This window comes from Rhynchophorus ferrugineus, unplaced genomic scaffold (assembly GCF_030347505.1).
Source record: "Rhynchophorus ferrugineus isolate W39M unplaced genomic scaffold, kcgeb_rfMv2 rfM8, whole genome shotgun sequence".
NCBI lineage: Eukaryota > Metazoa > Arthropoda > Insecta > Coleoptera > Curculionidae > Rhynchophorus > Rhynchophorus ferrugineus.
In genome coordinates, this window is record NW_027472587.1 from 4893743 (window position 1) to 4906664 (window position 12922).

The 12922-nt window shown below is 31.4% G+C and overlaps 1 protein-coding gene across 12 annotated transcripts in view; it reads right to left on the minus strand.

Annotated features, from left to right (window-relative positions):
* Positions 1–12922, minus strand: part of Cbp53E (Calbindin 53E) — a 404419-nt gene that overhangs the window by 20646 nt on the left and 370851 nt on the right. For all 12 annotated transcript variants that reach the window (XM_076411001.1, XM_076411008.1, XM_076411003.1 and 9 more), the window contains 5 exons: positions 12204–12355; positions 11996–12081; positions 7480–7569; positions 7310–7396; positions 2792–2848 (listed from right to left, as the gene is read on the minus strand). In XM_076411001.1, coding sequence (XP_076267116.1) covers positions 2792–2848; positions 7310–7396; positions 7480–7569; positions 11996–12081; positions 12204–12351 — 468 coding nt within the window. In that variant the 5' untranslated portion in view covers positions 12352–12355. The remainder of the gene's footprint in view (positions 1–2791; positions 2849–7309; positions 7397–7479; positions 7570–11995; positions 12082–12203; positions 12356–12922) is intronic.

The following is a 12922-nucleotide window of genomic DNA, read 5'->3' on the forward strand; positions in this document are numbered from 1 at the left end:
TATATATATATATATATATATATATATATATATATATATATATATATATATATATATATATACATGTGAATTAAGTTTGAGGGTTTTATGCTGGATAGACTAGTGGACCGAGGACATGACACCATAAATTTTTCTATAACGTTTTGACGGTCTCATTTTACTTTTCCTGTTTAGCCTAAGGATGATTTATTTAAGAAAATTGATGTTGAAATTCACCGAGTTTTGTTTGAAACCTACGATAACTATACAGCATCGGTACTTTGCATTTTAAATGTCTATGTATAATTTTGTAAATAGTACCATAACTAATATCTTGGAATTTTTCAACATAGTAACCATATACAAAAACCAAAGAGCTCGGCCGTTTAACATTACTTTATCCTATTATAAAAAACTGTAGTTAATTTTACCATACCAATTATCCCAAAAGAACTAACCAAAAATATAAAAATAAATCTTAACCCAATGAAAGCACTTGAAGTTTGATCTAATCATAGAGGAAATGTTAAAACAATTGTCTAGGTAACCCTTAATAATGTTTAACAGTCAAATTAATTCAGTCTTTCAGTTTCTGCATAGTGGTAATTTCTTACAAAGCTAAGTGATCTTACTTCATTAAATCCTACAGACCTATTTCTTTATAAGAAAGTAAAGCCAATAATAAAATTAAGTAACTATAATATCTAGTTTCAGACTCATCAGTTGGGATTCACAGAAAAACAGCCAACCATAGACTAGACTATAGAGATTAACAGACGCCACTGAAAATTCTTTGAAAGAAAAACAAATAGGCTCTCTTCGCAGTTTTTCTAGACGTAACACAAGTCGTCGATAAAGTTTGGAAAGAGAGCTTGATATATGTACTTTAAATAAAATGTCAAACAATCTACGGAAATATTATAACCATATATCTCTAACAGACTTTTCAGAATAAAACGAGAAGATGAATATTTTGAATTGAAAAAAAAAACATTAATGCCTCAAGATGGTGTCTTTAGACCTATCCTTTATCTATTTTATACCGATTACTTGTCTAGATTGGAGATAATTATATATGCACATTGATGAATGTTGAAGCTTTTTAAATGTGAGTATTAACTAAGACGTCCTTTACAGATACTTCAGAAGGATAAAATAGTACACTAGAGAATTATTCTATTAGGCTATAGTCCCTAACAAGATATGAAACAAGATCGTAGGTATGGTCTGAAAAATAGTTAACTAACATCGTCCGGGGGCAACTATGGTGACGACACTAGTAGAAGCGTATGGGTTGAAAACTAAACACTCCGAGTTATTGGTGAATTAATGTGATGATTAATGATGATGATGAATTGGATAAGAACAAACAATGAAAATTAAATTAAAATAGCCCAAATGTGTTCCTGTTAACATTATATCATACTAAAATAGTACCAAATTAGTTGGAATGGTTGTAATTTGATTGTATCATTTTTAGATTTCACTGCAATGAAGTTTGAAAATAATATGACTATGTAGTAACTATGTAGTATACTATTATGGAGTTGTACTTAAGACAAGGTATTGAATGCTCTTTGGTAGATACACGCAGAGTAGGCTTATATAGGGACCTGGAAGTGCAGAACTCATCTCTTTAAATAGTTAGAGGCTCCTCAGTTACGAGATGGATTTATTGTTCACAGATTGGAAAGAGTCACACCGTGGGAACTTGTCCAAAAGGGCGAGAATGAAACGGCTGTAAATTGAAAGAAAAACAAAACAGCTCATCGTTAGAAGTTAATTAATACTGGAAGACCAATATAATTTAGGAGTAATGTTGATATACATATCCGCATTCACAATTCCGGAATATTACTTTGACATACGCAACTTTCTGATTTCTTGCAGATGAGCCTTTGGATGGCACGACATTGTGGGCACCTATTTTTAAATTGGTCCACTATATTAAAGAAAATATTAAAATTTTCATCGTTAAAAAACATGTAGCTCTGGATTTGTCCCCTTTTTTGTTTTGTGTCATTTCAGTCTGTTTAAGAACAATAAGCCACTGTGTGTCCATCTTGCTATGTGCTGTTTGGTCTTGTATTTTTTAATGGGATATCTTCAATGTGTTTGTGCGGATCTAATCTTTTTACATGAATCTATTGCAGATACTGGATATGTCGTATCTTCTGAGACTTGTAGTAATGTTGTCCTCCTCTTCAACTCGGTGCTTATGCCAGCTCGTTTATATGTTATTTCCTGCTTTACTGTTCATACACAGAGGATCCAGATACATAAACCTATTGGTCATGCTTTGAGGACTATTGAGCATGATGCTTAAAGCTTTGCTCTGAAACATTTCCAATATTTCTATATTGCTATTGCTGATTGTTGCTCCATAACTAAATGCCGTATGTCCAGATTTGGATTGCTGTCGTCTTTTTTTCGATTACCTTACCAATTACTAGTAAGATGCTAATAGCTTTATACGAGGTACCACCCTGTTTTGGTTTGGGTACTAGTACGACTTGGGCAATTTTTCATTGTCCTGGGAAATGTTCGAGGTTAAATTAGTCACTTGATATTTAATATGTATTAATATGCTGTAAAATTAAGGTAGAAGATGTAGAGGATAATGAGAGGTACTAAGTAGTAGGACTAGCGATGGATAATATTTTGTAATTTAAGAATGTACATAACGCAAAAAGCTATCCATAATGCAAAAAGTCCTTCAAAATTAATTCACAGTATTTATATTTTATATAAGTTTAGAATTCAGAAAATTTTAACTGTGACTGCTGCCGTTTCAAATTTTTAACTAAATTACCTTCAATTCATCAGCTTCAATATATCCGCTGCCGTCCGTGTCATATTCTCTCCAAATCTGAAACATACAGAACGGTAAGAATTACGTCGAAATGAAGGGAGAAATAACGGTTTTCTCATATTTTTCGCTGGCATGGCGATTTATGAAGCCTTCCGCCGCACATTCGTTGAAATGAATTATAAGGAAAAGGGTCTGATATCTTCAACTAGCCATTAATCAAATTTCAGTCAATAAAAATAAAAAACGAATAGCGTCAGCTTCCAATTTCTATTTCGGGACTAAAGGGCGCTTAAAATTAATTAAAGCCGCCGAAAATGGCGAAACCAATCGGGAGTTATTGAATTTTTGTTTGGGGTAAATGGTAAGGTGATTTCTTGATTTTATTTCGTCTTTATTTGCTTTACCTAACTTTTACTGAGGATTAATTTATTTCATAAGTGTTATTTATTGCTATAAATTAAATTTTTGGAATTAAAAATAAAACATAAATGGTTAATTGCAGAGTATCCGGACAAAGAACGTTCTGGTAAACCGAAAAATTTTGAAGATGCGATACTGCAAGAGTTATTGAATGAAGTCCCAACTCAAAATCAAAAACAATTGGCAGAAACGTTAAATATGGCCCCCCAATATTCAAGGGAGAAAATCCAAAAGATATGAAGATGGATGACGTATCAATTGAATAACAGGCAAATGGAAAATCGGAGAATCGTCTGTGAAATGCTGCTTCAAAGGTATGATCGGAAGTTACTTGTGCTCATTGATGGAAAAAAAGTGGATTTATTTTGAGAACTCTAAGCGCAGAAAATCATGGTTATCACCTAGCGAAGACGGCCGATCGACTCCAAAGCCAAATTGTTTTTTGGTCGCAAGACAATGATCTGTGTTTAATGAGGCCAGAGTGGCATGGTGTATTATGAACACCACGATGATAAAGTGATTTTACGGCACGATAACGCCCTGTCTCATCAAACAAAACCATTCAAGGAAGCGTCGAAAGTACTTGTATGGGACATATTATCGCACAGGTTGTACTCTCTAGGCCTTGTCCCTTCCGACTATCAACATTTCGCATCAACAGAACACGCTCTTGAAGAGCAGCACTTCGTCCATTTCGAAGAATTGAGGAAATTACCTGAAAGATGGGCAGCATATATAGAATCAAATGGCCAATATTTTAAATTAATACATTTTTCCATTTTCTTGAATATTATGGAGTTTTATTCGAGAAAAAAAAACAGTAACGACTTTTCGGTACACCTGGAATTCGAAGGGATTCAACACGCTAACTGTAGTAAGTGTAAGTAAGTAGTAAGCTACATATTTAAATAATCAAATCGTTTATATTTATATGTCAAATTGAAGTATTTATTCTCAGTAAAATATCGCCCTTTATCAATCACAGCACGAAGTAAAAAAATTGTTTGAATGGAAAAGGATTATGCTGTTGATCTTCTTATTATGCTTCGAACAACAGATCATTTCCGCTACCTGAAATGGACTGTTATTTTAACAAAAACTTTTTAAGACCCGTTTATCCGTCTGTGAATGGAGTAGAAATCTGTACTTAATAGGAGAAGATGGCAATAGGAAAAGATATGGAATGAATTCAACCGATCACACAATCAATCAACAAATACAACTATACAAGAAAGAAAGAAGTACAGTTTTAGATTAGAAGAATTAGTGGTTATGGCCTGTAGTATTCGTTCCGTTATCTGTTCAAAAACAAGCATAACGAGCATAACAAATTCATTAATAAAAAGGAAATCTTTCCCCATGGACACCCTGTACTATATAGTCATTTCAATATTGAAATCGTGATAGAATTGATAGTATAAGAAGACTTAATAGGAAGTATACTGGGAATTAATTTTTACAGTTTTGTTAAATCTTCCTATTCCAAAATAGATTTAATTCACGTAAACGATACTTTAAATATCTTTAGATATAAAGCTTTTATGGAGGTATGATAGCTTAAACGATCTTAAAGAAAACTTCCGGGTTGATTATGGAGTGAATCTATTTTGCGAAATTCCTCGAGGAGGAACAGTAATTGTCTAGTATGTTAGAGTGAATAGGATACAGCTATTGAACGTAATGGTGCAATTTCGACTGGATGCCGAGCCAAAGTTCAATTTAAAGTCGCCATTGCAGACATACTGGACCAGATTTACACTTTTATTACGTTTAAGGTTCTACGTTTTAATAATAAATGACCTCAGCACAAAATAATGGTATTGAAGGTTTGTTGCTTTACAGGAATCTAATTTTATTTTGTATAAAAACAACAACAAAAGATTTTTTAAATTACTTGTTATGGGCGTATTTATTAGGTTTTCAGATAGGTCGAACTTATTGAGCGCATATAAGCTATATTATTTTTATTATATAAATAAGTTTGAAATAAAAATATTTTTGGTTGCAATAAAACATTGCTAATTGTTTTAATCAACTTTGTAAAATAAAGCAAGAATTCCATCTTGTTAAGGATCAAATTTTTATATATATTATTTTATACAACACAACTAGGCTAAATCAGGTTTGTTTTACTGAGTATAAATAACAAATGGATATTTTAAAATAATATTTCATATTATAGAAAAATTGTGCTACTGATTCTTCGGTCTGTACTGATTCAGCATAGAGTTTTAGATGGAGTCTGCATATTTTACGATTGTTTCTTTTCCACAATCTTCAGTATATCATCCTCAATACTACAGTCAAACTTCACAAGCCTTATTCGAAAAACAACGTACAAGAACTACTAAAAGTATCAACTGTCCACCATAGAGATACGAGTTAAATAAAAAGGAAAGATCCTGAAGAATCTCAGTAAAAATATACCTCTATATATTAGGTTACAAAATTGATTGAATTTATTTTTACAGATTATCAATATTGTTGTAGAAAAATGATTGTATTCCTAATTCTAGATATTTTATAAATTTATTTTGTTGTGTTACTGAATATTTGCTTTGCCCTAAGATAATAACAGCGTCTTTTCAACTATGCAATGTCGTACCAAAAATCAAAGTTTTTACTGAGTCTACAGATGGATGAGATACGAAAATCTAAGTTACAAGTGGATTGAAACATTAATATTTTATGAACATTATGACAAGAAAATAAAAATAAAAAAGCCAATTTTAGGATTTAATTAATAATTTTATAGACATGTATCAAAAATATCATACAGCTTAAACAAAGCTCATGTAGTATTTGCACAAACAAATTGTACAAATTATTTCTTCATTAGCGAAGAAGGTACTTAAAACTTCTGGAAGAAATAAATACTGTGACATAAGTGTACGTATTTTTGATATTTTAATATTTCAACACTAACTTTAAACCTAAAGTTAGTGTGCCTATTGTTAGAGGAATAAAAAGTTCTTTTCCAGTTAACAGGTCTTTGCAAAAAGATATACAGTAGATCAGATGTCTGAACAATACGGTGGATCATGAACATGTTTTAGACAGATTGGAAATTAATAGTTTAGTGATTGACTTGGACAGTTACTCGCAAAGTGATAGTGGCTAAAAGAACATTTGCGGATACGTGAAAATATTGTGCAATACTGAAAATTCCTGAGATAGAGTGATGAGAGTGGAAACAGCTAAAGCTATGCACATAATTAATAGAATAAAACTGTGGAAAATGGTATTTTGTGGTGTGAAATATTTGTGTTTACAGATATAATTGTAATTGTTCAGAATTAAACATGAGCTTTAGGTAAGAATGTATGAGGAGAGAATGAATAAGTTTTGTAGATATGGTAAATGTATTAGACGGAATTCAGTGGTTAATTTTATCAAGAATGGTGTACACAGGTAGTACCAGAAGAAATAAAAAATACAGTGATATCAAGATGACTTAACGAGTAAACACACCACCGAAGAAAGCAAGAACTAAACGTAAAAAGGTAAATATGCCTTCGAAAGAAGGTAAAATATACTACTTTGATATATATTTGTTAATTTTGTGTATTAGGGGGATACCTCCAGTGGGATACCACTACTTAAAAATATGTGCCTAGAACTCTACCTCATGGGTGGTGTGGAAAATGTCGAAGACAAACTGAACTAAAACTCAGAGTCATGTGGCGTTTTGACGTCACAAATTTCGCATGACGCATATACAAATAAGCTTTGAATAGAGTATATAGCTCATATAATTAGATATATGTGACTTTAAAACCATTCATTGGGAAAGCTCGAAAATATATCTCCTGCAATCTAATATCTGCAACAACATCATTTTGTTGTCATTACTCATAGTATTCAATAAATAATTCATGACTATTTTAATCGGGAAATCACCGGAATTCATATTAATTTTTGGAATACAGGCCCAAGTAATCTACTATTTAGATAATTAATAACGACCGTTCAGCGGGCGCTAATTTAAATGAACAGCTCGTTACCTGACGTATTCATTAATTCAAGAGAAAATTAGTGGGATCCCTTTTGGGGCTTAAATGAAATTTTAGTGCCTGGTCAAGGATCGCGTATATCTACCTTCATAAATTCCACGCTGGATTCCAGGGGATTGTCGAAACGGAACAGCAGCAAGAAGTTCTCTTCCATGGGCAATAATTGGGCGAGCTGAAAATATATAACACATCGTTAGAGAGCGTTGTTTATTACAGTAATTAGTTTAATTGGATGTACAGAAGTTATTCACGTACCTCGCGAATGTCAATTTTGCCGTCCTGATTATCATCATAAGCCTCCATGAAGCAAGCTTTCAGTTCGATCAACATGTCATCTGACACAGCCTGGATAATAAAAAGCTTTAATATAGTAACTTAAAAAGCTTTATAGTTAAAAAGCTTTATAGTAGTAATAAAAGATTAAACTGCTAGGCACTTGAATGTATTCTGATTATTTAATATTATAAGAGTATTTATTGAAAATAATTATAATATATATTACTTAGCGTTCGAAACTATTCATTGTTTAGTAACTCCTTTTTACTATCAACTGTTTCAGTTGAGTACTTTCAGTCACTATTTTCGGTCCGACTAGTTTCTACTAATGTGCCATTTTTTTTATTAATCTCCTAAAACGTCAGAAATCTACCCGTGGGCAATAAGTATTATTTTATGATTTCAGTTATATAATATAACTATCCTGGCATGTAGAGGATCACTTCAGTAAGTGATCTACTGTACAACTTATAATCTAAATCTTATTCTAGGTACTATTCTAATTTATTTTAAATGTCACATGGGTAGATTTTGTCTCATTTGCTTTGATACGCCACGTTTTCAACCACAATTCGACTTTATTAAGATGAAGTTGAAGGTTTCTTGTGGCTGATATCGGATAGTCGTGTGATGATAAAACCGCTGTATCGTCAGCATATGTTGCAACAGTAGTGTTTATTGTGGTCAGTAGGTCAGCTGTATAAAATAGATATAACCATGGGCCAAGAACACTGCCCTGCGGAACACCCGAATATATTGGGTTTAGGTCAGTGTATTCGTCACCCTATTTGACAATAAAATGTCTATCTGTGAGGTACGATTCAGCAGTTGAATGTGCGTATGGGGTAAAAGGTTTTTCAATTTAACATGCAGTCCAGTGTGCCACACCTTGTCGAAAGCCTAAGAAATATCGAGAAATGCAGCGGAGTAATATATTTTTAGCGTATAAGTTTGTGTTAATTTGGTTGACTAATCTATGCATTTGTTCTGTTGTTCCGTGTTTATTACGGAAGCCAAAATAATGGTTTGGAATAATATTTCTCCCTTCTGCAATTATCGTGAGTCTCTTAATATATAGTTTTTCGAATAGTTTAGAGATTCACAGGTAACAGGCTTATAGGACGATAAGAGGAGACGTCCTCTGATTTTTTTACCAGGTTTAAGAATCATTGTGATGAGCCACTTTCCAAGTGCTAGAAAAGTAATTAAGTCTTAGCATGTCATTAAATATGAATGTTATTAATTTGATGCACTTTCCTGACAGCTTTTTTAAAATATTTCCAGTTATTAGCTCAAAACCAGGAGCTTTTTTAAAATTGATTTCTTTATGTATTGTTTGTTTTACTTCCTTAAACGGTCATTGTCTCATGTGATATGTGCCGTATATGCCGTATTTATGCTTATATATATTTATATGTACATATGTTATGTAAAGTAGCCCTGACTATCTAGTTATCTGTTTCAAAAATACCTGAACTCGAATTTTTATGAATGTTACCCTAATGTTGTGAACGAGTGAGATGGGTGAGTCGGCTGCTAATATATAAGAACCATCAGTGTCAGACGACAGTAAAAGGACCACGACTGCTTGTTGATTGGCAAGAACTATTCATGCGCATTTAATCTAAACTAGCTTAACATATTTCACAGCCACGCATTGTTGTTTGCAAGAGTTGTGGTTAGGAAGTAATTATTAATTTTATCTTTACAAAAGTGTGTCAAGGTAATATAATTATTTATTATTTAATACAGAAAACAACGCGAAAATAAGGGTATAAGGTATTCATAAAATGTTATGTTTTAGTTGAATTCTAGTCTAAGCTTGATAAAATTTATGGGAACCAACAAATGCTCACAAGCAATTCAACGCAAAATGAAAATAAAATATTAGGAACTTAGAGCGCAAATGAAAGAAGAAATGAGAAGTATTATTGACGCAACAGACAAAACCAAATTTATGCAGCTGGTGGATTTTTTAAATTATTTATTCGAATAATATACTATATTATTTTTGCGGGCATTACCTATAAGTTGAGTTTGTAATAAATATGTTGGCTCATTTCTTCCAAAAAACAGTCGAAATCAATAGAAATATGACAATAGTGTTCTTGAACAATCCTAAAAAATAATGTTAGATTAACCGTTGGAAAGCTGTTAGATCCACTAGAGGAACTTATTGATTTGAAAGTATGAAAAAAAAAAGATATTGAACAACCAGATGCTAATAACTATCAAAATAGAATAATTATCAATCCATCCTAAAAATGCAAGGATTTTCATTTAAACATCTATTTTTTGTTGATCTTTAAATATCTGCAAAATCAGAAAGTTACATATTTATATACTAATATCCCTCTGTTTCATAGCAATCTACAAAATTAGTGTTACAAAATAATTTATACCTTAACATATATACTTATTTTCGCATTATCTGTAAATATAAAATATTGTTGTTGTATATTGTACAAAATTTTATAAATATAAAATATACAACTCGCGTAAACAACGGGTAACTGTGAAATCTGTCAAGCTAAATTAGAATAAATGTACATGGCCTTTTAATGGCGTCTCCCAGAGTCGTTTTATATTGCCGTTCAACAAACCCACTTTCTTTAAAATAAAATAGTTTTTAATGTATATTTATAGTTCTTGTTTTCTAAACCCTTTCACATTTTATAACTTATATATGGTTTCATATTTTGTTTGCAGTATCATTGTAAATAACAGTATATTGTACATTAATACAAAAGTATTTTGAAACTCTATTATTATTATGTATTAATGCAATAGGGTAAAAAGAACAACATTTTGATTGATAAATTGTAAAATAAATTTGAGTGCATTTTGTTATCTTGTTAACTATTATGTGTTTTTTTTTCGATTTTCTAAGTCTCTTATGTTAATATCATTGAAATTTCTACGAATAATAATCTTAATATATTCCTGATTAACGATAAATAACATGTTGTATATAATATTGTTTTATATAATAACCGCACCCTTTTTAAGTTGTTAGTTAAATAGTTAATAATGGTTGATTGAAGAAATACGATACAAATATTTAAGGGTTATTACTCCATTTCTCTTTATGATCAAGTCAAATATGTAAAATATAAAAATAATTATATATCATTCAAAATTAAACTATTCTTTAGAACCTAATGAAATCCAGCAATTATATATTTCCTTTTCTTTCCCAAAGAAAGTTCGAAAAGGAATAATAAGTACATGTCCTTGTTAGTTATGACACGGTTGAAAAGAAAAAAACTTACGTAAGCACTCGTTGGAACAATATAGCAATAAATAAGTTAATTTTATTACATTATGTCATTATTACTTTCCAGATATTTAAATACGATGAAATAAATTTGGGATCATTATTCCATTCCTATTTCCACACTGGCATTTGCTAATATAAAATTATTTAAAATGAACTGATCTATTCAGCACAGAGAATAAAAAAATATCTCCGCCCTTACCTCTCCAAAGTTAACAGGGGATCGTAGATCTCCGTCTGTTATTATCTACCCAACCACAAACGTATGACATCCAAGTGAAAAACGAAGATAGTGTAGAACTCAATCAGCTTTCAACATCCCATCACTGTGATGTGCGAGAAAGATAGATCGGGCTAAAGGGAGTTATGCTGATATCATTCAAGACCTTGAATTGTCCCAGTAGAAGATGGAACTTCTAGGGCAATATAGATATAAATTGGAAAGCAATATTCTGCAGCTCAGTCAGACTCTCAAATCGTTCAAAGGACAACAATCCTCAAAGTCATCTGCCTCAAATATAAAATGAAAATGAAATGGAAACATAAAGAACAATAACTAGAGCTAACGCGTTTCGTCCTTGGTTGTATTCATAAAGAAAAAAAAACATACATTTTTGTTGTTGTTAAAGGATATTTTGTTTGATGTCTTTAACTTAATTATGCGAAACTTAATAACAACTGTTATTATAAACAATCTCCGTTAGCAACTAATTGCCATATGTGGCTAAGCTTTTATCTCATCCTCAAGATATTTTTATTAGAAAATCCTTTAAAATAAAACACCATAATAAAGTAACTTTCTCATAGTGACTTAATACCGATGCGTTTGGTTTTAAATAACATAGCAGAATACTCTTACTTTCTAAAACCTCTTGCATTATATCTACATTTTAATGTATCTGCATTGTTTCTTTATTAATAAACCAAATAATAAAACGCAACGAACAATACGAACTGTTTAATATTTAACATCGGATCCAGGAATCAAATTTTAATTTAAATGTCAAGCTCGTCTTGTTATTTATGTTTATATAACTCTGTTATTTCGTTTGATCAATATAATTTCTTTAATAATTTAGCTCTGTGAGAATTTAAAATAAATTTGGAAGAAACGATGGTTTCATTAAATATATTATAGATGGAATCGATAAATTTTGTTCTATTCTTAGAATATGTTAAATAATACATTAGCTACGAACATATTTTTAATATGTTTACCTCTGGTCCAACATCAGTCGCATTTGCACTAGATACAAATTCTCTTAAAAATCCATCCAATTCAGTGCCTTCTATGTAACCGTTTCCTGAAATATATGTTATATAAGTGAGTCAAAGATAACTAAAAATACATTTTAATTGATTAACAGATAAAGTAAATACATTTAAAGCAGTGTACTTGAACTAAAATATATGCAGAGACTTTTACCATCTTTGTCGTAGTGACTCCATACTTCCATGAATTGATTGGCGGAAAGTTTCTTCAGTTCTCGGGAGTTGGGGTCACGGTACTGTCTCATGAAATTGGTGGCTCTTTCCAAGTTCAGTTTCTTCTGGTTTTCGGCTTGTGAGGTCATTGTTCTGAAACAAGAAGGAAGAAACTCTTTGTAGATTCTATATATACTACTGTTGGATGCCTGCATTTATCTTGATCTGCGTAATTTATTAGTGATACAACAATCTAATTAGACAACCTAATCTAACTGTTCAATTTGTTGATTTTAACATATTTTTATATAAAATAAAAATTTTCCATATAGTATTATTGAATTGTTTAGCATAATAGACGGTAATAATAGTATGTTCCAAGTTGCATTTCCGATATGCATTACTTTTGCCATTTATTTAAAAAAAAACTACTGCCAAGGTCTATTACTTATTCTTAGAAACTGATGGTGATGCTTCTTCGTCGTATGCCAATTGAGGACGGTTTAGCTATGATGAATTCTTCGTCGTATGCCAATTGAGGACGGTTTAGCTATGATGAATCAACTATTTACTAAACGCTTGAAAGTGCAATGCGATGGGAAAGAGCCATTATGGCAGATTTATTGCTTGTCAACTAAAAAGAAGAGTATTCTGAGGCGTATTGTAACTCTTGATGGAAACTCGTGGGTCTACTGCACCATCCAAACGAAATAAGATAGC